This window comes from Antedon bifida, chromosome 3 (assembly GCF_963402885.1).
Source record: "Antedon bifida chromosome 3, ecAntBifi1.1, whole genome shotgun sequence".
In the NCBI taxonomy this organism is placed as follows: Eukaryota; Metazoa; Echinodermata; class Crinoidea; order Comatulida; family Antedonidae; genus Antedon; species Antedon bifida.
The window spans coordinates 22,780,591-22,807,610 of record NC_136228.1 but is presented as its reverse complement, the minus strand read 5'-3'; the positions used below and the strand labels follow the sequence as shown (position 1 = coordinate 22,807,610).

Genomic DNA, 27,020 nt, shown 5'->3' with positions numbered 1-27,020 from the left:
AATTTCTTCTACACGCTAATACGTTGTTGCTGAGATAATTTCCTTTCGGAAATGCTACCTTCGCGTTTCATTTTAAAACCGTCAACATGTTAAAAATTGCAATAAATATCGGGTCCCGTAATTTCACCTATTCTACACTGTATGTGATATGGATACAGATTATACTGTGTATACTATATATGAATTTAAATAATAAAATTCAGCAATAACAACATATCATATTCTTCAGTTCAGGTCATAATGCCAACGTGAACACTTCCTTTTGTCCTCAACCTATCCCCTTAATGTTAATGTTGCACCACTTGCGCGGCGGAAAACCAAACTCGTCAAAGTGACGAGTTACATGTCTAGTCTTTTTATTGTTTCTGTACACTATTTTGTGTAACAATTATCTCAAAAAGTTTAATGTCAATGATTACAAAAATTTCAGAATATCTTTCAAATAATATAACTTAATCCTAATAAGCTTTCCAGCGTGATCACTCATCCGTGACGACATTTATACGCCATTTTGCGAAATCACATTATCAATCATATCTCCATAATTCATTATCACATATTAATGAAATTCACTACACGTAAACTTCAGATCAAGGGTAAAAATATTAGCAAATAAAAACGCACGCGCACGTAGGTTCATGCGCGTGATATCGCGCGTTAAAAATTTAAAACGCTCAAAATTAAGTTTTGATCAATTTAGAGCATGAATTAGGCCATTTGCGTGTTTCAAAAAATTACTGCGCAAAAATGCGTTTTTGCGCGCGCGATACTTAAAAAGCGTAAAAAATATGAATTTTTTTTACAAATCTCATTCTACTCACCATCCTTAGTACATTCACCAAATTTGAGTCAGTTCCGACTTAAAATAACGCTATACGAGCACGTTAAAAATGACAAAATGCGCATATTAATTTTACAAAAGTTCTGAAAATGGTGAAAAATAGGTCTTTTTTAAAATGAAAATAATTCTTCAGAATGCAAGATGACCCCCGATTTTTTTAACTTATTCTGGAAGCCATTGAGTTGTAGATATGAATTCATGTACACACTTTACGTACAAAATGTTTTGACGTCATCAAATGGCCACTTGAATTTAAAAATTAGGATTTGTTATCTTTTTGTGTAGATTATCACATTCAACAGAGCGCATCTTGGTTATGTGTGCTCGAATTTCGCACAACTTTCAGTATGTGCTTGCTTAATTAATTATCTTTATCATGAGTTGACACTATCTTCATTTTAATGACGTCATCACGCGTAAAAACTTGAATAACGTAGGCCGTGTAATTTCACCTTCGCAGTAAATTTGAATATCTTACAGCTCTTCAGAATTGAAGGTTACCTTGATGATTATAATTTATTATGAAAGCTGATGAAATGTAGATATTAATTCATATAAAAATTAAGCCTATCGGATGTTGTGACGTTAACATATGGCCAGTTGAAGTGAAAAAGTAGTTTTTTCATATTTTTCGTCAAAGTTATACACAATTCAAAGAGTGCGCACAGCGCTTCTACGTGCCAAATTTTTTTCCAAATCTTATATTTTTTTGCTCAATTAATTATCTTTCGAAATTGTCATCTTAAAGTTTAGTTTGATAACGTCATCATGCCAAAAAATTAGAACATGTGTGTCCCGTAATTTCACCTATGCTACACTGTATATAGATATACAGTATATACTGTACATATTGTATATGGCATATAGGCACAACTCAGCACTATAAGCATATAATAGGATGGCATACATCAACATTTTCCGATCGTATGTTAACGTACGTGCATGTTTAAAAAAAATTAATTTCAGTAAAATGATAAAAATGATCACCTATAATTCGTCAAAGTGACGAATTAAATTCTAGTTAGGTGATCATTTAGAATAAAATGATCACCTATTGTTATTGTATAAAATCTTTATTTATTTTTTTTCTTTTTATTCTTTCTGTACACTTTTTGTGTAACAAATATCTCAAAAAGTTTAATGTCAATGATTACCAAAATTTCACAATGTCTTTTAAATACTTTAACTTAGCCATAATAAGCTTTTCAGCGTGATCACTCATCCGTGACGTCATTTATACGCCATTTTGCGAAATCACATTATCAATTATATCTCCATAATTCATCATCACATATTAATGAAAATCACTAAACGTAAACTTCAGGTCAAGGGTAAAAATATTAGCAAATAAATACACACGCGCACGTAGGGTCATGCGCGTGAAATCGCGCGTTAAAAATTTAAAACGCTCAAAATTAAGTTTTGATCAATTTAGAGCATGAATTAGGCCATTTGCGTGTTTCAAAAAATTACTGCGCAAAAACACGTTTTTGCGCGTGCGTACATAGGAAGCGTAAAAAACAAAATTGTTTTGTACAAATTGCATTCTACTCATCTTCCTTAGTACATTCACTAAATTTGAGTCCATTCCGACTTAAAATAACGCTAAACGAGCACGTTAAAAATGACAAAATACGCAAATTAATTGTACAAAAGTGCTAAAAATGGTAAAAAATAAGGCGTTTTTAAAATGAATATAACTCTTCAGAATGGAAGATGACCCCCATTTTTTTTAACTTATTATAGAAGTTAATGAGTTGTAGATATAAATGTATATACCCATTAGACGTACAAAATGGTATGACGTCATCATTTGGCCACATGAATTTTTAAAATAGGGTTTTTTCCCATTTTGTCATAGACCACCATATTCAACAGAGCGTAACTCGCTTATCTGTGCTCGATTTTTTTAAAATTTTTAATATATTCTACCTCAACCAATTATGTTACTCATGAGTTGCCAATATTTTCATTTCGATGACATCATCACGTCTTAAAATTTGAATAACGGTGGTTACGTAATTTCACCTACAACGTATAGTTGAATACCTTACAGCTCTTCTGAATTAAAGTTGACCTTGATGTTTATAACTTATTATGAGAGCTGGTGAAATGTAGATATAAATGCATATAAAAATTAAGCCTATCGAATGTTATGAAGTTACCACATGGCCAGTTGAAGTTAAAAAGTAGTTTTATCATCTCTTTCGTCAAAGTTATACACATTTTGAAGAGGGCGCACCGCGCTTCTACGTGCCAAATTTTCTTCTAAGTGTTATATTTTATTGCTCAATTCATTATCTTTCGATATTGGTATCCACAAGTTTATTTTGATAATGTCATCAGTGCAAAAAACTTAGAACATGATGTGTGTCCGTAATCTCACCAATGCTACACTGTATATAGATATACAGTATACTGTACATATTTGTGATATGACATATAATAGGCACAACTAAGCACTATAAGCGTATACTGTAATAGGATGGCATACATCAACATTTTCCGATCGTATGTTAACATACGTGCATGTTTAAAAAATATTAATGTCAATAAATTTATAAAAATGATCACCTATAATTCGTCAAAGTGACGAATTAAATTCTAGTTAGGTGATCATTTAGAATAAAATGATCACCTATTGTTATTGTACTTGCATTAAAATATTTTTCTTCTTTCTGTACACTTTTTGTGTAACAAATATCTCAAAAAGTTAAATGTCAATGATTACCAAAATTTCACAATGTCTTTCAAATACTGTAACTTAGTCCTAATAAGCTTTTGAGCGTGATCACTCACCCGTGACGTCATTTATACGCCATTTTGTGAAATCACATTATCAATCATATCTCCATAATTCATTATCACATATTAATAAAATTCACTACACGTAAGGTTCAGGCCAAGGGTAAAAATATTAGCAAATAAAAACGCACGTGCACGTTGGGTCATGCGCGTGAAATCGCGCGTTAAATATTAAAAAAGCTCAAAATTACGTTTTGATCAATTTAGAGCATGAATTAGGCCATTTGCGTGTTAAAAAAAATTACTGCGCAAAAACACGTTTTTGCGCGTGCGTACATAGAAAGCGTAAAAAATACCAATTTTTTGTACAAATTGCATTCTACTCATCTTCCTTAGTACATTCACCAAATTTGAGTCCATTTCGACTTAAAATAGTGCTATACAAGCAGGTTAAAAATGACAAAATGCGCACATTAATTGTACAAAAGTGCTAAAAATGGTAAAAAATAAGGCCATTTTAAAATGAATATAACTCTTCAGAATGGAAGGTGACCCCCAATTTTTTTAACTTATTATGGAAGCCAATGAGTTGTAGATATAAGTGTATATACACATTAGACGTACAAAATGGTACAACGTCATCATTTGGCCACATGAATTTTAAAAATAGGGTTTTTACGTCTTTTGTCATAGACCACCATATTCAACAGAGCGCAACTTGCTTATCTGTGATCGATTTTCTTTAAATTTTTAATATGTTCTACCTCAACCAATTATGTTACTCATGAATTGCCAATATTTTCATTTTTAAACGTAATCACGTATTAAAATTTGAATAACGGTGGTTACGTAATTTCACCTACAACGTATATTTGAATAACTTACAGCTCTTCTGAATTAAAGTTGACCTTGATGTTTGTAACTTATTATGAGAGCTGGTAAAATGTAGATATGAATTTATGTAAAAATTAGGCCTATCGGATGTTATAACGTTATCATATGGCCAGTTGAAGTTAAAAAGTAGTTTTTTCATCTTTTTCGTCAAAGTTATACACATTTTAAAGAGAGCGCACCGCGCTTCTACGTGCCAAATTTTCTTCCAATTGTTATATTTTATTGCTCAATTCATTATCTTTCGATATTGTTATCCACAAGTTTATTTTGATGATGTCATCAGTGCCAAAATATTAGAACATGATGTGTGTCCATAATTTCACCAATGCTACACTGTATATAGATATACAGTATATACTGTACATAATGTATATGGCATTATAATAGGCACAACTCAGCACTATAAGCGTATAATAGGATGGCATACATCAACATTTTTCGATTGTATGTTAACATACGTTCATGTTTAAAAAATATTAATGTCAATAAAATTATAAAAATGATCACCTAAAATTCGTCAAAGTGACGAATTAAATTCTAGTGAGAAATTGTTTTTGTAAAACAAAAAATGTTTCTTCGCAATTTCTTTCTGTACAGATTTTGTGTAACAAATATCTCAAAAAGTTTAATGTCAATGATTACCAAAATTTCTGAATGTCTTTCAAATACTTTAACTTAGTCCTAATAAGCTTTTCAGCGTGATCACTCATCCGTGACGTCATTTAGACGCCATTTTGTGAAATCACATTATCAATCATATCTCCGTAATTCATTATCACATATTAATGAAATTCACTACACGTAAACTTTAGGTCAAGGGTAAAAATATTAACAAATAAAAACGCGCGCACACGTAGGGTCATGCGCGTGAAATCGCGCGTTAAAAATTTAAAAAGCTCAAAATTAAGTTTTGATCAATTTAGAGCATGAATTAGGCCATTTGCGTGTTTCAAAAAATTACTGCGTAAAAAAAATATTTTGCGCGCGCGATACTTACAAAGCGTAAAAAATGCAATTTTTTTATACAAATCGCATTCTACTCACCAGCCTTAGTACATTCACCAAATTTGAGTCAGTTCCAACTTAAAATAACGCTATACGAGCAGGTTAAAAATGACAAAATGCGCAAATTAATTGCATCAAAGTGCTGAAAATGGTGAAAAATAAGGCCTTTTTAAAATGAATATAAATCTTCAGAATGGCAGGTGACCCCTAATTTTTTTAACTTATTCGGGAAGCCATTGGGTTGTAGATACATATTCATGTACACATTAGACGTACAAAATGGAATGACGTCATCAAATGGCCACTTGAATTTAAAAATTAGTAATTTTTATCTTTTTGTGTGGGTTATCACATTCAATAGAGCGCATCTCCGTTATTTGAGCCCGATTTTCGCTCAAATTTCAGTATGTGCTTGCTAAATTAATTATCTTTATCCTGAGTTTCCACTATTTTCATTATGATGATGTCATCACGCGTAAAAACTTAAATAACGTAGGTTGTCTAATTTCACCTACAGCATACATTTGAATATCTTACAGCTCTTCAGAATTAAAGGTGACCTTGAAGATTTTAATTTATTATAAAAGCTGATGAAATGTAGATATGAATTCATACAAAAAATAAGCCTATCGGATGTTGCGACGTTATCATATTGCCAGTTGAAGTTAAAAAGTAGTTTTTAAATTTCTTTAGTCAAAGTTATACAAATTTCAAAGAGCGCGCATTGCGCTTCTACATGCCAAATTTTCTTCTAATTCTTATATTTATTTGCTCAATTCATTATCTTTCGAAATTGTCAACTTCGAGTTTATTTTGATAATTCCATCATACCAAAAAATTAGAACATAATTGTGTCCTGTAATTTCACCTATGCTACACTGTATATAGATATACAGTATATACTGTACATATTGTATATGGCATACAATAGGCACAACTCAGCACTATAAGCGTATAATAGGATGGCATACATCAACATTTTCCGATCGTATGTTAACGTACGTGCATGTTTAAAAAATTTTAATGTCAATAAAATTATAAAAATGATCACCTATAATTCGTCAAAGTGACGAATTAAATTCTAGTTAATCATTTTTATTTGTATCAAATTAGTAAATATAACGTATATTTGATATAATAAAGTACTTTAGAAAGTAAAAAAATTATATTTAGTAAGTTAATTTAGTGTGTTTAATCTAGGCCCAAAAGCTAGGCCCACAGTTTCAATTCTGACAGCGCTTGCCTAGGGCGATATTGCCTAGCAACCACCCTATACTGCTAGTGTTAACATGATTTGTTCTTCATTAAGCGCACATTTAACTTATTTTAAAGATGTAAATCACTCTATATATCTTAATTTGTAATATATTTTACATATTATACTTTTTGTTAAAAATGATGATAGATGGATATAGCCTAGCTAGCTAGGCCGAAGTCTAGTACCTAGTTAGTAGCCTACTACTATATTAACTAGGCCTCTCTAGACTCTGCCATTGGCCAAGTCGATGGGCATTGCAAGGCCCTACATCAGGTAGTCCGTAAACAGTAGTCTTAGCCTATTGTAGGCATACCTTGTATTACTTAGTATGCCTTGTCTAGGCCTAGACTGGAATGCAGTGTTAGGTATTTTCAAAATATTGGATCAATTTACATAGGACGTCCTGTTGAAGTAATTTTAATTTGGCATAATAAATGCAATAGGCCTAGGCTAATAGTTAGTAGTAAATATTAGATACTGTATATATTTTAATATCATTTATTTATTTTTCTATTAGTATTGGTTTAGACAGCTGGACAAATGTTTGGTGAATATTATATGCCTCCACTACCGTCCTAGTTACATGGAATGCTGCTGTTGGTCAGGTAAGGTATTATTAAGATAAAAATAAAACAATTTATATACAACCTGTTGAATTAATTTTAATTTGGCATAATAAATGTAAATAGGCCTAGGCTAGTATTAGTTTCAATATTTTTTTAGATAATATAGTTTAATTTCATTTATTTTTCTATTGGTTTAGACTGCTGAACACATATATCTGGTCAATGTTATATGCCTCCTCCACTGCCGTCCTAGTTAGGCTACATGGAATGATGCTGTTGGTCAAGTAAGGTAATAAGATAAAGACAAATATTTAAAATGTATTAATAAATTGTCTAAACAAATTGCATCCTGCAAACTACACAAGATGGGTGGGGGATCGAATTAAAAAATCCTGGATCCACCCAATTTATAGTTATATAGGGGGAAGGCTTAATTTTCTGGATATTTTCATCATAATTATTCGAGTAAAAGTTAAAGAGGTATTATTGAAAACAAAAATGAAGTGGAGTATTGTGACAAATTATCTAGGCTTGTAAGCCGACAGTCTTTATTGGCCAGGGCTAGCGATTGTCTATCGTCTACCGCTATTATCTGTACTGTCTTTCAGTTGTAAAGCTGTTTGGATGTAATTTAACATTATTTAACTATTTTTTTTTTAGATACAATTGCTAACAAACCTGGATGGAGCACAATAATCATGCAGAGAGAAACAGGACTATCAAAACAATTGTATACGTTTTAGCAAGTTGTACTTGTGTAGTAATAAATGAAAATAAGAAAATCCATATAAAAACCACATATGAAACTTTTTAAATTACTCTATTGTTTTATTCAAAAACAGTAAATAAATAAATTCAAATACCATATTACTGTAGTACATTCATGTTCAGATCACAGCATTCTGTCCAACTTTTATTTAGATAAATAATTCCTGACTGAAATATATATTATATACAATTGTCATCAAAATAAATAGTTTTGTTACTTAAAGATGGTCATCATGTGACTTGTCTTGAATTATTTATGTCCAATTCTCAATTCTGCAGTTTATACTCTGATAATTTTGCAACCACAGCTCCAACAATGAAAATAGTAGTATAGTCCTAACAACAGTATTTAATTTAATCAGTCTTTAAACAATGTTGATGCCTTGCTGACTTGAAAATCTGTGTAGATAAAAAAAAGGTAATTTACAATAAATATTGTGTTATCTCATTTTAAATATTATGGAACACAGATCTTCAATTAAATAATGCATATGTTATTGTTATGCCTACTACCAGGAGAGACTACCCTGGTCAGTAGCTAGTAGAAGGCAGGCTATTGCTCTACTCTAGTCTAGTAGTAGGAACTAGATGGACAAGGTTGCAGCTAGCTAGGTTAGGCCTAGTTTTTTTTAATTTAATCATCATATAATATTATTATTATGAATCAACCTACTGTAACAGATCAATTAATAACAAATGATGCATCCATTTTTTTAAACAAAATATAAAAAAGTACTACTAGGCCTAGTACTAGCCCTTTGGATAGTAGCACTACACTACTACTAGTAGTAGCAGTAGTAGAAGGAGTCTGCCTATAATCCTCCTATATATAATATAGGCCTAGTAGTTAGCTAGGGCCTAGGCTAGTCTAGATCTAAAGAAAAGAGTAGACAGTAGTTACTACTGGAACTAGCCTAGGCCTAGGTAATAGGCCATATTTTTAGTGAAATTAGTGTAAGCCTAGGACTATAGGTAGAATAGTGGGTAGGAATACTAGGCCTAGATAGTAGTTGCGCCTAGGCTAGTCTAGGTAGGCCTAGAGAGAGGTAGGCTATGCCAACAAGGTAGGCCCACTAACTACTACTAGGCTAGCTAGCTAGATGCTAGGCCTGAAGTTCGCCTTAAAATTCAATTTCTTTACATGAAATTCAAATAAAATTACACAAGAGTCTTCTTTAAATATCAAGACTTACTTTGTTTTCCAATAATTTCATTTATGCTTCTGGTTTAATGGCAAAATTGGTTGTTTTATGTTACTATTTATTCATCAGGCATCTGTCACACGTGTACAAGTACAGTACTGTGTGCAGAACCTATAATCTGACCTCTAGTTGAACTTGTGCAGGGTAAATTATACCCTGGACGCGTAGTACGCGAATGCAATGCTAGCGTGTTTAGAACAAGTTTAGAAGGAAACATCATGGACCACCTAGCTGCTGTAATTTTCCATGGCTTAATCCAGGACTAGTTAGTCCAGGTTTCATGAATACGATATCAAGGATAGTCCAGGATTATCCTTAGTCCTGGACTAGATAGTCCAGGACTAAGGATAGTCCAGGACTAAAGATAGTCCCCTTTCATGAATACCAGCCCAAGTATTTAAATTCAGACATAACCCTAATGTTATCGTTTACAATTTTCAGATTTTCATGTAATTTCCAGAAGTCAATTATCATTTCACATGTCTTTTTGGTATTTAATTTAAAATAATTATCATTACACCAGTAAGTAAACCTTGACACCTCATTATAATATTCATTTATTGTACACGTAATGCGTTTTTGATAAATTCCATTACTGCAATTCCATCACCACCACCACCTTGCCCCATCCAATTCCCGTAGCTAAATTTTCAATTCTTCTCAATTATTTTCGGAGTCCAGATATTCTTCATTTTTGTATATACCGGTAGTATTCGTTTTTTTGTTTTTTCCGCATGAATTCCTATTAAGGGGATAATTTTATTTTTTTGGTTAGTGTCCCAAAAGTGTACCCTTAATATGGGGTTCTACTGTGGTTAAAGGCATGACCTATATGGTATACAAGCGAAGCAAACATACCATCTAGTATTAGTAATTAGATTGCTTTGTATTGACCAACATACCTTATAATAAGCCACCTGTTCATTGAGTATATTTACCCTCATGTCATAACTTGTAATTTTTGTTTCCAATTCTGACTCATGTTCTAGTAGTATCTTAACCTTGGCCAATTCAGCACTGTATTTGCTGTCTAAGTCTAGCAGGGATGAGTTAAGGCTATTGTTACTTTCCTGCACTTCATTCTAAAATATTAACATCAAACAGATAACAATGTTCTTAATCAATTATTGGATGTTAACTGGTCAGTACTATCATACCTGAAGAAAATAATATGTTGTTAGTGCTATTTTGTGTCATACTGTATTATTATATACATACTAACTAATTGTTAACACGATGTTTTCAAAATGAAACAAGGAAATAACAGCTTCCAATTAATTATCTGAACTTCAGATACTCAGGATCGAGATGCCCGCTCTTTTAAATTTGATGAATTATGACGCAAAAGATGAAAATTTTTTAAATTCAACTGGCCATATGATGATGTCACAATATATGATAGGCAAAATTGTTACAGGAATTCATATCTACAATTCAACAGCTTCCATAATTAATATGTTTTAATCATAACTATCACTATCACAATTCGGAGGAGCTATATAAGAGATGGAAAAAATACTGTAATGATGAAATTAAGTGACCCAGGTTATTCAAATGTTTAGACATGACAGACGTCATCAATATTAAAATTATGAAAAAATTTAAATATGAATATGGTTAAGCGAGATGCTTGGAATTAAATTTAATTAACTAGCATAAAAAAGAAAAAAAATGACATCAAGACACTCACTCGTCAAGCAAAATTGTTACATGAATTTATATCTACTCATTAGTTTTCATAAGTCGAAAAAATGGTTGAGGATCACGAAGAGCGATAATAGATTCAAAATAGGCATTTTTTTCTACAATTTGCATTAAATTAGTCACATGGGATGAATTCCCAATTTGATAGCCTTTTGATCCAGGGGTATTTTTTTTATTATTTAAGAAGTCATAATTCAGTAAATATTTTGTTTACAAACTTTTTATATAGCCTATGACCATTTCCGTAGCAAGATGGATGTTGGGTGTGAATTTCAGACGGATCAGATGTTGAACGGCGTAGTGCATAGCGGACAAACATTTTGTGTTTGCATTTTATATATATGGATTTTTACACATTGTCATTAGTGTATCTTCCATGTCTAAAGGTGTGAACCATCAAAAAAAGAAAAAAGAAATTAGATTGCCAAAATAAAGCGGATTGGATCATTGTTTAGCTAACACATGTGCATGCAGCATTACATAGACAGAGGAGATCTTACTTTCTTGGTATCAATCGTTTTACACCGTTCTGCACCAAAATTGTTTTGATAGACTTGAAGTAGAACAGTCGTTTAAACAAAAAACATAATAGCAACCAAAGATCGTATAGCGCCACGTAGTGGCGCTATACGATCCGTGGCGCTATAGTATCTTTGATAGCAACCATGTGTGTTATTGTACATACCAACATCTCTACTGTTTTTTCATGTTTTGATTCTGTGTTAGTAAAGCTCTCCTGAATTAATGCAAGTTTGGTTTTGTCATCTTCCCAAGCTTCTCTGAGAGATTCCAATTTGGCCTGGAGATCAGATCGTTCTTTCAATAAGCTGGCATTGTAATCCTTGGAATTCTTAAGTCCTTCATGGACAGTTGCCAATGAATTCTGTGTCTATTGGAATGAGTTACAGGTTTGGCAATTTTATGTTTTAGAGAAGGATGTAAACTGTTTTAATAAATATCATAAATAAAAAATGATATAAAATATTTAAAGCCACCTAGTGTACAACAAATATTATAAACTATATTATTAGAGAAATGACTATACACTGGAAATATTGTATAACAATAATAATAATAATATAATAATAATAACAATAACTTTATTTGAAAACGGAAAACTTGATCACCGTTTCAGTATACAAAACTATTTACAAAAAAAAACAAGAATGTTAACTAAAACTAGATTTGAACTCGTCACTATGGACGAGTTATGTTATCTGCCGCACAAACTCCATGTGCACGTCATACGTTAGAATATTGCGCACAGAAAAATGATCATTGTGACGTGAAGAAAATAAAATGTTAGTATGCCCTCTATTTGTGTCTATGTATAATACAGTATACACTATACTATACTATACGACTTACATACTACATACAGTGCAGAATAGGTGAAAATAACGGGACCTGTCTTTTATTCCAATTTTTAACATGACGTCATCGAAATGAAACATGTAGATAGCAATTTTGGAAGAGAATTATCTGAGCAACAACATATTAACGTGTTAAAGAAAATTACGTACCTAGAACATAGATGCGCGCTCTTTTAAATGCTATGACGCAAAATATGAAAATACGACTTTTATAACTCAACTTGGCCATATATATATAAATATATATATGTGTCACAACATCCGATGCGCAAAATTTGTACATGAATTCTACAATTCAATAGCTTCCAGAAAACGTTTTAATCATGAGTATCACTTTTCATTCTGAAGAGCTGTAACATATTGAAATTTACTGTAATGATGAAAATAAGTGATCCAAGTTATTCACGCTTTTGAACATGATGACGTCATTAAAATTTTAAAAATGGTGAATCATTGGAAAGACAATTGATTGACCTAGACAATACCAAAATCTTGAGGAAATTGAGGTACGCATAAGTGGAGATGTGCTCTATTACATGTGATGAGTTATGACGAAAGAGAAAAAATCCTATATTTTATATTTGGGTGGCCATACGATGACGTCACAATGTCCTGTTAGCCATATTGATGCATGATTCGATATCTACTGATCACCTTCCAGAATTTATAATAAAAATAAATTTCACCGTTTATTTTAGAAACTATTACTGTTTAAAAAAAGACATAATTTTTACGAATTTTTTACTTTACTTTTCATAAAAAACGTGCGTGAATTGTCTAATTTGACGTGCGCATCCGAGAGGTAAAAATTCTGCATGAATTCATATCTACAACAAATCTGCTTACATATTAAGTTGGGGGTCACCATTGATCCTGAGGAGCTATAATAGATTCAAAATAGTCAAAATTTTGACAATATTGTGTAACTTTTTCAACTAAAATGCGTGCAAATGGTCTAAATCAATATGTTCGTATGACATCATTTTAATTTGAAATTATGTCAATCTTTTTGAAAATGACTAGGAAAGGCTGGAAAATTACAATTCAAGAGAAAAAACATGATATTCATGCTCTGTGCGGACTGTACGCATAAAATTGTCCACGCGCGGGGGAATTTTTTACTTGCGCAATGTCATGAATCGCGTAGTAAGTTGATTAGAAATTAATTTTGCACATTTAGAAATTTTAAATGCGCGTGCACAGGTAACCTCTTCTAAAACATGCCATTTTTAGTGCACAAAAAGTTGACCCTTGATAAGAATTAACCTTTCATCCAAGTGTCAATAAAAAATCACTTTTAGTTTTTATCCTATGATCAATCATTGAAATTCATAAAATCGCGCGTAAGTCATGTTGCGCAACTAAAAAAATAGGAGGTGCACAACTTCACGTAAATGTCCATATGCTGAATTGACAAAGTTATGAAATGTTATGTTTACAAGTTTTTGTGATACGCGAAACACAAAAATGGAGGAGAAAGAAAGAAGAACTAGACATGAGTTAGTTATCCGCACGACAAACGCCCTACGCCAAGTGCACGTCATACGTTAGAATATTGCGCACAGAAAAAAGTTTATGCCATTATAAGCTGCAGAAAACAAAATGCTGTCAGTGTGCTCTCTATTTTGTGTCCAAGTATATAGGCCTACAGTATACACTATATACTGTGTACTGTACTGTGTACATTGAAGAAATTTGGATACGTAGAATATAGATGCGCGCTCTTTTAAATGTGATGAACTATGACGCAAAATAAGAAAGTACGACTTTTATAATTTGTACATGAATTCGTATCTACAATTCAACAGCTTCCAGAAACGTTTTAATCATGAGTATGTGGGAAACGCATAGTGCGATGCGCTCTATTAATTGAGATTAACTAGTGCAAAAGAGAAATAATCAATTTGTAAAATTCGAGTGGGCCATATGGTGATGTCAGAACATCCGGTGGGTACAAATTGTACATGAATTGATATCTACAACTCATTAGCTTCCATAATACATAAAAAAAAATGGTGGTCACCTGCCATCCTGAAGAGCTATAACACAGGATTAAAAATAGGTATATTTTTGCACAAATTTACATTAAACTAGAATTTAATTCGTCACTTTGACGAATTATAGGTGATCATTTTTATCATTTTACTGAAATTAATTTTTTTTAAACATGCATGTACGTTAACATACGATCGGAAAATGTTGATGTATGCCATCCTATTATATGCTTATAGTGCTGAGTTGTGCCTATATGCCATATACAATATGTACAGTATATACTGTATATCTATATACAGTGTAGCATAGGTGAAATTACGGGACACACATGTTCTAATTTTTTGGCATGATGACGTTATCAAACTAAACTTTAAGATGACGATTTCGAAAGATAATTAATCGAGCAAAAAAATATAAGATTTGGAAAAAAAATTGGCACGTAGAAGCGCTGTGCGCGCTCTTTGAATTGTGTATAACTTTGACGAAAAATATGAAAAAACTACTTTTTCACTTCAACTGGCCATATGTTAACGTCACAACATCCGATAGGCTTAATTTTTATATGAATTAATATCTACATTTCATCAGCTTTCATAATAAATTATAATCATCAAGGTAACCTTCAATTCTGAAGAGCTGTAAGATATTCAAATTTACTGCGAAGGTGAAATTACACGGCCTACGTTATTCAAGTTTTTACGCGTGATGACGTCATTAAAATGAAGATAGTGTCAACTCATGATAAAGATAATTAATTAAGCAAGCACATACTGAAAGTTGTGCGAAATTCGAGCACACATAACCAAGATGCGCTCTGTTGAATGTGATAATCTACACAAAAAGATAACAAATCCTAATTTTTAAATTCAAGTGGCCATTTGATGACGTCAAAACATTTTGTACGTAAAATGTGTACATGAATTCATATCTACAACTCAATGGCTTCCAGAATAAGTTAAAAAAATCAGGGGTCATCTTGCATTCTGAAGAATTATTTTCATTTTAAAAAAGACCTATTTTTCACCATTTTCAGAACTTTTGTAAAATAAATGTGCGCATTTTGTCATTTTTAACGTGCTCGTATAGCGTTATTTTAAGTCGGAACTGACTCAAATTTGGTGAATGTACTAAGGATGGTGAGTAGAATGAGATTTGTAAAAAAAATTCATATTTTTTACGCTTTTTAAGTATCGCGCGCGCAAAAACGCAATTTTGCGCAGTAATTTTTTGAAACACGCAAATGGCCTAATTCATGCTCTAAATTGATCAAAACTTAATTTTGAGCGTTTTAAATTTTTAACGCGCGATATCACGCGCATGAACCTACGTGCGCGTGCGTTTTTATTTGCTAATATTTTTACCCTTGATCTGAAGTTTACGTGTAGTGAATTTCATTAATATGTGATAATGAATTATGGAGATATGATTGATAATGTGATTTCGCAAAATGGCGTATAAATGTCGTCACGGATGAGTGATCACGCTGGAAAGCTTATTAGGATTAAGTTGTATTATTTGAAAGATATTCTGAAATTTTTGTAATCATTGACATTAAACTTTTTGAGATAATTGTTACACAAAATAGTGTACAGAAACAATAAAAAGAAAACTAGATTTGAACTCGTCACTACGGACGAGTTAGGTTATCCGCAGCCCAAAAGCCACGTGCACGTCATACGTTAGAATATTGCACACAGAAAAAGATTATTATGACTACTATACTATACTATGGGTCCCTGGACCTATTTGTTTATCACAAATAGCCAATCAGTACTTAGTCTTATTTGGCCTGCTACATTATAGCAGTAGGTAGGAAATAAATGATTTGGGCTATACCAAATGCCGTTACAGTATATACAGTATAATCTTTATACGTACTATATACAGTTCAGAATAGGTGAAAATAAGTGACCAAAGTTATTGACGCTTTTGAACATGATGACGTCATCACAAATTTAAAAATGGTAAATCATGCGAAAGATAATTGATTGACCTAGACATTATATAAAAATAGGAGGAAATAGAATACGGATAAGTAGAGATGAGCTCTACTAAATGTGATGCGCTATGACAAAAGAGACAAAAATCCTATATTTTATATTCGAGTGGCCATACGATGACGTCACAATGTCCGGTTAGCCATATTCATGCATGATTCGATATCTACAACTCATCTACTTCCAGAATATGTAATTTAAAAAAAGTTCACCACGTAGTTTAGAATTTATGACTGTTTAAAAAAGGGCATAATTTTCACAAATTTTTTAACTTTTTCAACAAAAACGCGCGCAAATTGTGCAATTCTACGTTCTCGTATGACGTGATTTTAAGTCTAAATTGTTTAAAAGTTGGTAAAATTACTAGAAATGGCTTGAAAAACCAAATTCTCGCAAAAAAGGAGGTTTTTTGCGCTACGTGCGCACCGCGCGCGTAAAAAAATTCGCATGCGTGGGAATTTTTGACATGCTTAAAATGACATGAAACGCGTAAAAAGTTGATTAGAAATCGATTTTTCGCATTTTTAAATTTTAAACGCGCGTGCGCGCGTAACTTTGTGTGAAACATGCCATTTTTTTCCACAGTCAGTTAGCGCAAGACATAAATTTAACTTTTGCTAAGTTTCAATTAAAAATGTTATTTGGTTTTTGACCTATGTTAAATACGCGAAATTCATAAAATCGCGCGAAAATCACATTGCGCAATTGCAAACGTCGTGAAAACCTTCGCTGCACAACTTCACGTGAATGGCGATATGTTGAGAAAGTTACGAAACGTTACGTGTGCAAGTTTTTGAGATACGTGTGACACAAAAAATGGAGTAGAAGGGTGGAAGGTAAGAAATAAATACTAGACATGAAACTCGTCACTTTGACGAGTTAGTTATCCGCACGACAAACGCCACGTGCACGTCATACGTTAGAATTTTGCACACAGAAAAAAATTATGGCATTATGACCTGATCTGAAGAATATTATATGTTGTTAGTGCTGAATTCTGTCAATTTTGTGTCATATAGTATATACAGTATAAACAGTATAATCTGTACATACATATTACATACAGTGTAGAATAGGTGAAATTACGGGACCCGCCATTTATTCCATTTTTTAACAGGGCGACGGTATCAAAATGAAACACTAAAATAACAATTTCGGAAGGATATTATCTCAGCAACAACATATTAGCTTGTAGAAGAAATTTTAATACGTGAAATATTAATGCGCGCTCTTTTAAATGTAATGAACTATGACGCAAAATATGAAAATACGACTTTTTTTATTTAACTGGCTATATGATGACGTCACAACATCCGATTGGCAAAATTTTTACATGATTTTGTATCTACAATCCAATAGCTTCCAGAAAACGTTTTAATCGTGATTATTACATTTTATTCTTACGAGCTATAACAGATTAAAATTTACTGTAAAGATAAAATTAATGACCCACGTAATTTAAATTTTTAGGCATGATGACGTTATAAAAATTAAAATATTTTTAACTCATGCGAAAGATAGTTGATTGACCTAAAAAATATCAAAATCTGGGTTAAAATGAAAAACGGATAAGCGAAGATGCGCTCTATTAAATGTGATGCTCTATGACAAAAGATACAAAAATCCTATATTTTATATTCGCATGGCCATACGATGACGTCACAATGTCCTGTTAGCAATATTGATGCATGATACGATATCTACAACTCATCATCTTCCAGAATACGTAATAAAAATAACTTTTACCGTTTAGTTTAGAAACTACGACTGTTTTAAAAAAGGTATAATTTTGACAAATTTTAAGGAATTTTTGAACTTTTTCATCAAAAACGTACGTAAATTATCCAATTCGACGTGCTGGTATGACGTTAATTTTAAGTCGAAATTGTTTAAAAGTTGGTAAAATTACTTGAAAAGGCTGGAAAAACATAAATCACGCGGAAAAAATTGTTTTTAACGCTACGTGCGCACCGCGCGCATAAAAATATGCGCGCGCGTGGGAATTTTTGACATGCTCAAAATGACATAAAACGCGTAGAAAGTTGATTAGAAATTGATTTTTCGCATTTTGAAATTTTAAACGCGCGTGCGCGCGTAACTTCGTGTAAAACATGCCATTTTTTTCTCACAGTCAGTTAGCGCAAGATATAACTTAAACTTTTTCTAAGTTTCAAATTAAAATGTTATATGGTTTTCGATCTATGTTAAATACGCGAAATTCATAAAAACGCGCGTAAGTCACGTTGCGCAACTATGACGTCATTCACAATAGCGGGTGCACAACTTCACGTGAACGCCCACATGTTGACAAAGTTATAAAATGTTATGTTTACACGTTTTTGAGTTACGCGTGACACAAAAATGACAGAAAGAAAGAAGAATACAGAAAAAAAAAAAAAAGATGATGAAACAGGACAGTTACAAGGAGTTATCCGCCATAGTGCGGATAACTAAAAAAAAGAAAAAAAATAATAATAAAGATTTTATACAATAACAATAGGTGATCATTTTATTCTAAATGATCACCTAATTACCTATTCTTTAGCACACTATTATTAAAGTTCTAAATGGTTTTTAAACAAGGTTTATAAAAAATGTAACAGTTATTGAATTTTTATATTGGCGAGATATTGAAGAATGAAATGTCTATTTTTATATAGCTTAATTAGATATATACGTATACATACACGTACATATACATACGTTATATGTTATAATAATGCAAATAATTTTAGTTTATTTACAACCGTATACAAATTACATTATTTTCTTCGCGCAAAGTCCGACTTGAACTACGTCACGTCATAGCGCATTAATATGCGTAAAAAATGGAAAGTAATATTAATGCGCAGAATTTTGTCTGCTCCTCAAATCTCTCTTATCATTGGCCAATTTATAGCCTTTACCCAAACGTGTGAACCTCAACTAATACAAAATAATAAACAGGGCGTTTAAGTTTACGCCTTCATGACATGTACAAGTCCCTTAGATTTTTTAACGCATGAATTGTTTAGGGTGAAATAAAAGTAAAAATGGCCAAAAGCATAGTGTTTTTTGGAAAAGAATTGATTTAGAAATCAAGTGCTGACTATATTTCAAGAAATGGTTTAAAAAAACCCAAAAGATTATCATCAAGACAGTGTAAAATCTAAAAAGGAACCCAGGGTTTAACTTTTAAAAGGTAAACGATACGGACTTCTTTGTTTAACGCCAATCAGTAATATAACGAATGTCGTACGTGTGAACCATGAGCATTTTAATCTGTGAATTACCTTACCGCTTGCATAAGCCACGCCATTCTTACGCCATAAGTGTGAACGTACCCTAAGAGCTTTTATTACACCCGAGTGAGGCTCTCCTCATCAAGGTATGACTGGAAATTTATCTAAGGGACTTGTACACGTAATGTTAGCAAAAGGGTATTCTAATTGTTTTATTTCATCTTCGTTAATTAACTATTGTTCTATCATTAATTATGTAATATTAAATTATGTAATATTTTCAATAAAAACAACTCACTGGAACACTTTCAACTTAAGCATTAAACACGAAGTGCGTCTTTTACAACATTTCGCGTAGTGATTTAACAGTATACTACGTGTAGTTCATGGTCTTTAGGTTTATTGTGTTATAAAAATAAATAATATATAGCCCTATTTGAACCGCCACAAACACCACAACAAAGGAAAGTAGTTAAAAATTCAGTGCACTCCATAATATTTTTCTCTTCGAATTATTTTTTATTTCATTTATTATCATTATTTTATTGAATTTTACAATGTTGATACATAAAATATTTTACTAAAAATCATTTTATGTAATTATTTTACCGAAAAATGGTGTAATTCATACAACTGCTGACTGGGGGGGCAACATGTTTACGTCGTTTTTCATAATTATTTCTTTAATAATTGTAATATTTAATAATATACTAAAAACCGTGATATTAACTTTTGAATATATACATTGTTATCCCTAATATGAATAAAACTTCTATTAAAAAGAAACGAGCGCCGGTGGAAGTTAGCATTTGGCGTTTCATAGAAAATAACATTTTTCTGGTGGCGGTTCAACTTGTCGGCGGCTCAACTTGGCCTAATCCTAATTTACACCATCTTTTTAACCAACATACCACACAAAATGTTAAAATTTATTTATTTACTTGTCTCAAAATAGAAAAACACCAAGGTAATGTAAATAAATACTGTTTCAGCTATCATTTTCTGTAAAAATAAAAAAAATGTAATTTTTCAGCCCTTTATTGTTTTGACTGTCTCAAGGGCAAAATTTGGTAAATCGCACGTTACTTCCATCCTCTTCCCCATCTCTCAACCCTAATGTTACATACAAACAAAAATTTGTTTAAAGTTGACATTTGGACTCATTTTGTGACAAGTTTCTTGTTCGGAAGTAATTCTGAGGGTGCTAATTTTAGTTGACTGCGGTAAGTACATTTGAAATCGCCAGTTTTTTTAACACTGAAATTACTGTGTATTCGAGAACCATCCGTTGGCACGACCTAGATATTACAATTATATGCTTACCTTTTGCAATTGACTATTTAGGCACGAGTATCTTACAGTTTGGCCATACAGAGTTTTTTCTTTCTCACTGATATGTGATTCCAGAATTGCTTCGTTATCCTCTGCATTATGTAAAGTTTTCTTAAGCTCTGCTGTTTCCTTTACATACCCATCTCTTTCAATGCTCAATTTCTCCATTTTTGTATCCATGTCCCTCAGGCTGGTCTTGGTAGATGCCAATTTGGTTCTCAGATCTATATTCTGCCTTTAAAATAATTTAAAGTAAAATATATTTAAATAACGCCTACAGTACGCTCCGACTCATAAGAAGGGTGCAGGTCAAGTCGGCCCCACGTCAAGTCGGCCCCAAGTCAACTCGGCCTCAAGTCAACTCGGCCTCAAGTCAACTCGGCCAAAAACTAATCGGTCAACTCGGCCACAATAAAGTATGGAACGCAAAAATTACTATCCAAGCTTTAAAAAAAATGAAGAAATAAGAAAAATGCTCATATAAAAAATGATCTCATTGCCGATATGTTACAAAAACACGTGCAAGTACCACATTTTAGTAAATCGAAGACGTAGGTCTACGTTCCACCATTTGGCCATAGAAAAAAATGATCGTACATATTGTTTTTGTCCATGATTTGCGTTTAAAAAAAAGGGGAATTCCTCGGTCAGCGGAAACACGTAGCAGTTGTAGATATCGAAATAGCTGCCAAAGGCGCAGCTACGAATTGGTCTAAGATATTGTCGCCTAATCAAATGCATACACTGAAGAAATCTACGCGTGATTCAACCATGGAGTCAACATTATTTTATACCTCAAATGATTCAACCAAACAATCTTATTACACCTAATGAATGTCCTCGCATATCGGACAGGTTTATTGAATTTTGACGCACGAACGAACATACGCGCCCACGTACGTGCATCATCATTATTAAGCCTACAATTTGTTCCTATTTATTATCCAAATGTTCATTGTAATCATTAATAATACTGTAGTATGAATGCTTATTAATCAATTGTTTGTTATGCGCAATTTGAACAATTTTCGCAATTTGAAATTTTATTAAACGTAAATAAAGGAAAGTTGGTGAAATCATTCTTATTTTTTTTTTGCTAAACGTATTGTCTAAATATTAATATTCATTAAAAGTCAGAATTATTCATGGGTAAAAAAATGTGAAGAAATATTATTTTATTAATCCCCTTCCTTTACACTTTTTGCGTTCCATACTTTAACGGGGCCGAGTTGACCGATTATTTTTTGGCCGAGTTGACATGAGGCCGAGTTGACGTGAGGCCGAGTTGACTTGAGGCCGACTTGACTTGGGGCCGACTTGACTTGGGGCCGACTTGACTTTGGCCGAGACGGTTTAGGGCCGACTTGGATCGAAATCCATAAGAAATATGAGTTAATGCTTTGAAAAATTTAAAACCATTAAAATGGTTTTTAATTTTTTATAGTGCAAAATACAAATATAGTCTCTAATAGTCTCTCTAAATAGAGTCTCACATCACCACACTGTTTCACTAACTTGACAAGCTAGCTATTTATTCACAAGTGTCATAATGATGTGAGCAACAGACTATCCTGCATAACAAAAAAACGAAACAAGTCAAAGTCTTCAAGTGAGCTTTGAAGATCGAAATGGACGGAGACGCACGAATGACCAAATGCAAAGATTTTGGAGCAGCGATCACAAAAGATCGCTGCTCACATGACTTTGAGTACAGGTTGCTGAATGAAATTTGATTAGCTTTGAAATATACGGTACATCTAAGTAAATATTCATTATTTGTACAATATCAGATTTATCATCAGACATATCAAGTAGTGTTATGACCAGCTGAATGAAAAACATGTTCATCTATTCTATCGTACTATAGTAACACCTTGACGAGAGAGGTCTAGTTGATCAGGACCTCATTGGCATTGATGCGATAGTCGAGTTACACACATGTGGTGTACAATCGATCAATCAACAATCACAAAAGATCACCTATAATTTGTCAAATTCTGGTTAAAACAAATATTTTATTTCGCTACGGTGATCGTTCAAGATCACATGAGATCCTGTTGCGTCAGTCAGTTACGTCAGTTCGTTGCATACGCACAAAATCAGAAGTCTTCGACATCGGATATCTAAAGAAAAATTGATTATTTTGTAAGAAATACATGTTATATTATCTATCAAGCATTGTTTCGTGATGGACAACTTATCACTTGTTAAGAGGAATAACGAACAATCACGAAAAATAGTAGAAGTAGGGCTTGAGAGCTCAGAAACTTTGACAGGTTTCGCCGACCCTGCGGGGCCAGGCGTGCTAATTAATAGCGGAAATAATACCGTGCCCGCAGGGCTGGTAAGTATGAAGCATGGTGGAAAGCGTGGGAAGGTCCCCCGTCCGGGCCGGCTGCTCCCACTGATGTATCAGTAGCTTCCCTGCAGGGGGAGCTGATACATGATTCTAAACATAAATCCACTAAATCAAAACAAAAACCTGTCTCAGAAACACCTACGGTTGATAACCGTCTTGACAAAATTGAGCATTTTATGAGAGAGTCTCGTCAGGAAAACAGTGAACTACGGGAGATGTTAGAAACAGTATTGCTAGAACATACTAGTGATGAATATGATGATGATCAAGGTCAGTACATAGAATCAGAATATAAAACCCACCAACAGAATGATGTTGCAAGTGGGTATATCACTCACAATATATCTGACTCTGAAGAAGCGGTTGACCAGAGTTTGGCCCAGTGCCAAGAAAAGGATAAACAAACCAAAAAGTTAGGGTTTGCTAAACGTTTTTCCACATTGAGGAGGGAAAACCTCTGCAAGAATTTCAAACAGATAGTGTAAACTATATGATCACAACTCCGCTCGAGGAGAATATGACAGAAATTTGTCAAAAGTATCCCAAACCAATAAACTGTCAGAATGTTCTTGTACCAAAGGTATACCCATTGGTATGGGAAAACTTAACACCAAATGTACGAAATCTGGATTTGAAGATTCAGAATGCCAGAAACCCCTTGTCAAAGGACTTGTGGCCTTTTTGAGATCAGCTGATGAATTGCCAACTCTCACTAAGACGCAGGAAGATAGCGTGGCTTTATTAGTGAGCGCACACTTTGAACTAAATCAGTTGCGAAAGGAGCTGATCAAACCTGATCTTAATGCTCGATACACTCATCTCTGTAATACATGAGTAAAGACAACTGAATGGTTGTTTGGCAATGACCTTCACAAGGCAGTAAAGAATTAGAGAAAGAACAGAAAACTGTGGGCATTATGAAAAACTGCCAGGGGCAATATAGGTCACATTGGTTCACAGCATATCAGAATTCGGGATCTATTACTAAATAGGAGGTCTTATCAATACCAGAACAACCGTTCGATAAACACAGGCTGGTCAGCAAGCCGTAGTAGATCTCACCTGTCTTTTTTATGGCAAAGTTACAAAAATAAGTTTCCCCAACACCAAATATATATATATATATATCAAGGCCTTACAAACTCAATCATGAGGAAACAAAGGCAGTAACCAATGAAATTAATCTTTTGCAAATTGGTGTGATTGAACACTCAAATCATGAGAATTGTGAATTTTTATCAAATATTTTTACCAGACGAAAAAATATGGCGGATATCGTATGATCCTCGACCTATCTCAATTAAACAAATTCATAAAATATTACCATTTCAAGATGGACTGTTTTGATACAGCCATGAAATTCATAACAAAAGACTGCTTTATGGCATCATTTGATCTCCGAGATGCATATTATTCAATTTCTATTGCAAAACACCATAGAAAAAAAGTATTTAAAATTTAGATGGAATGATAATCTATGGCAATTCTGTTGTTTGCCCAACAGACTCTCTTCAGGTCCACGCATATTCACTAAACTCCTAAAACCACCATTAGCAACTATGAGAAGTTGTGGACATACTGTTATTGCCTACATTGATGATACAATTATAATTGCTAAGAATAAAAAAGCTGCCCACAAAGCAGTTAAACAAACAGCAGAACTATTTTCTAACTTGGGGTTTGCCATACATCCATCTAAATCTGTAATTGAGCCAGTGAAGGAAATAAATTTTTTTGGATTTGTAATAAACTCTCGCACCATGAAAATAAGCCTCACAAAAGAAAAGGCCCAAGAAATATATAATCAATGTATATCGCTGATTACAAAAATTAGGCCCACTATTCGTTCTGTCTTATTTATAGGTTTTATTATTATTATATATATATATATTATATTTATTTATCTTGGTTATAGGTAAGCTTGTTGCAGCTTTTCCGGGTGTTCATATCGAATGTTGTAACATCATTTTATGACCAGCTGAATGACAAAAGTAGCATTTTTGTGATGTAAAATTGATCAATTGAATGATGTTGTATCTACAGTGCAATTAATCATTTTGTGATCCTTTCAAATCAACAATCACAAAAGATCACGATCAAAAGATATGCAGTTACTGCCACATTTCGATTCGGAAACAATCAAACATTAATTTCCAATCAGATGGAACAAAATCTGCAGGCCTAGATGGACTGCACTCAAGGGTTCTTAAAAAGTTTGCTTCTCCAATTACGATATTATTACGAACGATATTTCAGAGATTGTTAAATGAGAGATTGGTACCCAATATGGAAAAAAGCCATAGTTTTCACATTATTTTAGAAAGGCTACCAACTACCATCCAGTAAGCCTATATCAGTGTATGTAACTTGTAAGATTTTTTAAATATTTGTTAAAAGATAGTATCATGACACATTTGGAAACATAATCTACTATGCGAAGCTCAACATGCCTTCAGAGTAAAAGATCCAAAATGGATAAAACACATATGTATTTGGACTATCGCAAAGTGTTTAATACTGTTCCTCATTTAATAGGCTTGTGTCTAAACTAAGTAAAATTCTTGGATGGATTATTTGTCAGAGCGGTTTCATAGAGTATCCCGCAATGCCATGTTCACGATTTACCAGAGCTAACATCTTCAAACATGTTACTGTTTGCAAATAAAAATGACACAAAGACATACTGTATATGACCTGACCTAAAATATTGATGGATGTATAAGCTGTTATTAGCTTACGTTTCTATAATCAAGTAATCGAGAAGTGTGTTTACTGTCCTCTGTGGTTATTTTGTGTAATAGTATTTAGAGAATATACCTGTATATTATACAATGTAGTATAGAGTACAGTGTCACAGTCAAAAGTGTCGGGTTGTAAAAGCTAAACGAAAAGGGAAATTTGCATAGAACTATTCAGGTGTATTACCGTATATAAGAATTGCTGAGGAATGTATTAAGTACACCTCACATCAACCTTGTAGAGAAGGGAGGTGTCACACCTCAGCAATAATACAGATTGACCATTTGCTGCCCGGTTGGTTGGGCTGAAGTTGGTACCAATACGTAACTGTCTGACCACCATTTGTAGTAAACCAAGCCGAATACACACATGAATGTTTATATGTATGATTGGATTGTAAGTGGTAGTGAACAAGTCCACAAGAAGTGACCGGCGGACAAAGAAATAAAGACATTCAGTTGCTAATATTATATATCTGTATACTTTTAATTGCGTTCTTCAGTAGCCATATAATTAACTTCAATCTAGGCGTGACAATTATGGGGGCTCGTCCGGGAAGATAAAAAGAGAAAGGGAATTTGAACACTGATTGTTGTAAATTTAGATAAAACATTTGGAAAAAAAACAAATTATTTAAAATTTCGTAAAGTAAAATTGTAGTTCATTGTTTGGTCAACGGTTAAATTTGCAGAGCATGGCGTCCCATGTAGAATTAATCGGTATCGGGGAAAAGAAACAGCAGGAGAAATGTTCCCCGTGTCTTATGCTAGTAAGAAATTGAATGATACCCAGTAACGATATTCAGTAATTGAACGGGAATTGTTTGGGGAGTTCAAAGATTTGAACTTTATCTTTATGGGCGTGAATTCGTGATTGAGACGAATCACCAACCCCTCACATGCTAAAAAATGATTCCGGGTTTAAATCCTTTTCAAATATAGTTCAAATGTTAATAACCATACAATAGACCATTATTGGACATAAAGTGTCATGTTCTGAACAATTTGACACTAAAAATAAT

General features: G+C 33.0%; 1 protein-coding gene and 2 long non-coding RNA genes across 3 annotated transcripts in view; 2 read left to right on the top strand and 1 right to left on the bottom strand.

Moving 5' to 3' along the window:
• The window catches only part of LOC144838020 (uncharacterized), a 147,293-nt gene that overhangs the window by 32,156 nt on the left and 88,117 nt on the right, over window positions 1-27,020 (bottom strand). Inside the window, exons 16-18 of the mRNA XM_078693357.1 lie at window positions 20,893-21,136; window positions 11,669-11,872; window positions 10,182-10,361 (exon numbers count right to left, since the gene is read on the bottom strand). Coding sequence (XP_078549483.1) covers window positions 10,182-10,361; window positions 11,669-11,872; window positions 20,893-21,136 — 628 coding nt within the window. The remainder of the gene's footprint in view (window positions 1-10,181; window positions 10,362-11,668; window positions 11,873-20,892; window positions 21,137-27,020) is intronic.
• LOC144838055 (uncharacterized) overlaps window positions 6,903-27,020 on the top strand; it is a 65,884-nt gene continuing 45,766 nt past the window's right edge. The window contains exon 1 of the long non-coding RNA XR_013611610.1: window positions 6,903-6,919. This is a non-coding gene — a long non-coding RNA (uncharacterized LOC144838055). The remainder of the gene's footprint in view (window positions 6,920-27,020) is intronic.
• On the top strand, window positions 7,259-8,303 carry LOC144838849 (uncharacterized). Its single transcript, XR_013611717.1, has 3 exons — window positions 7,259-7,348; window positions 7,507-7,598; window positions 7,970-8,303. It is a non-coding gene; the product is annotated as an uncharacterized LOC144838849 (long non-coding RNA).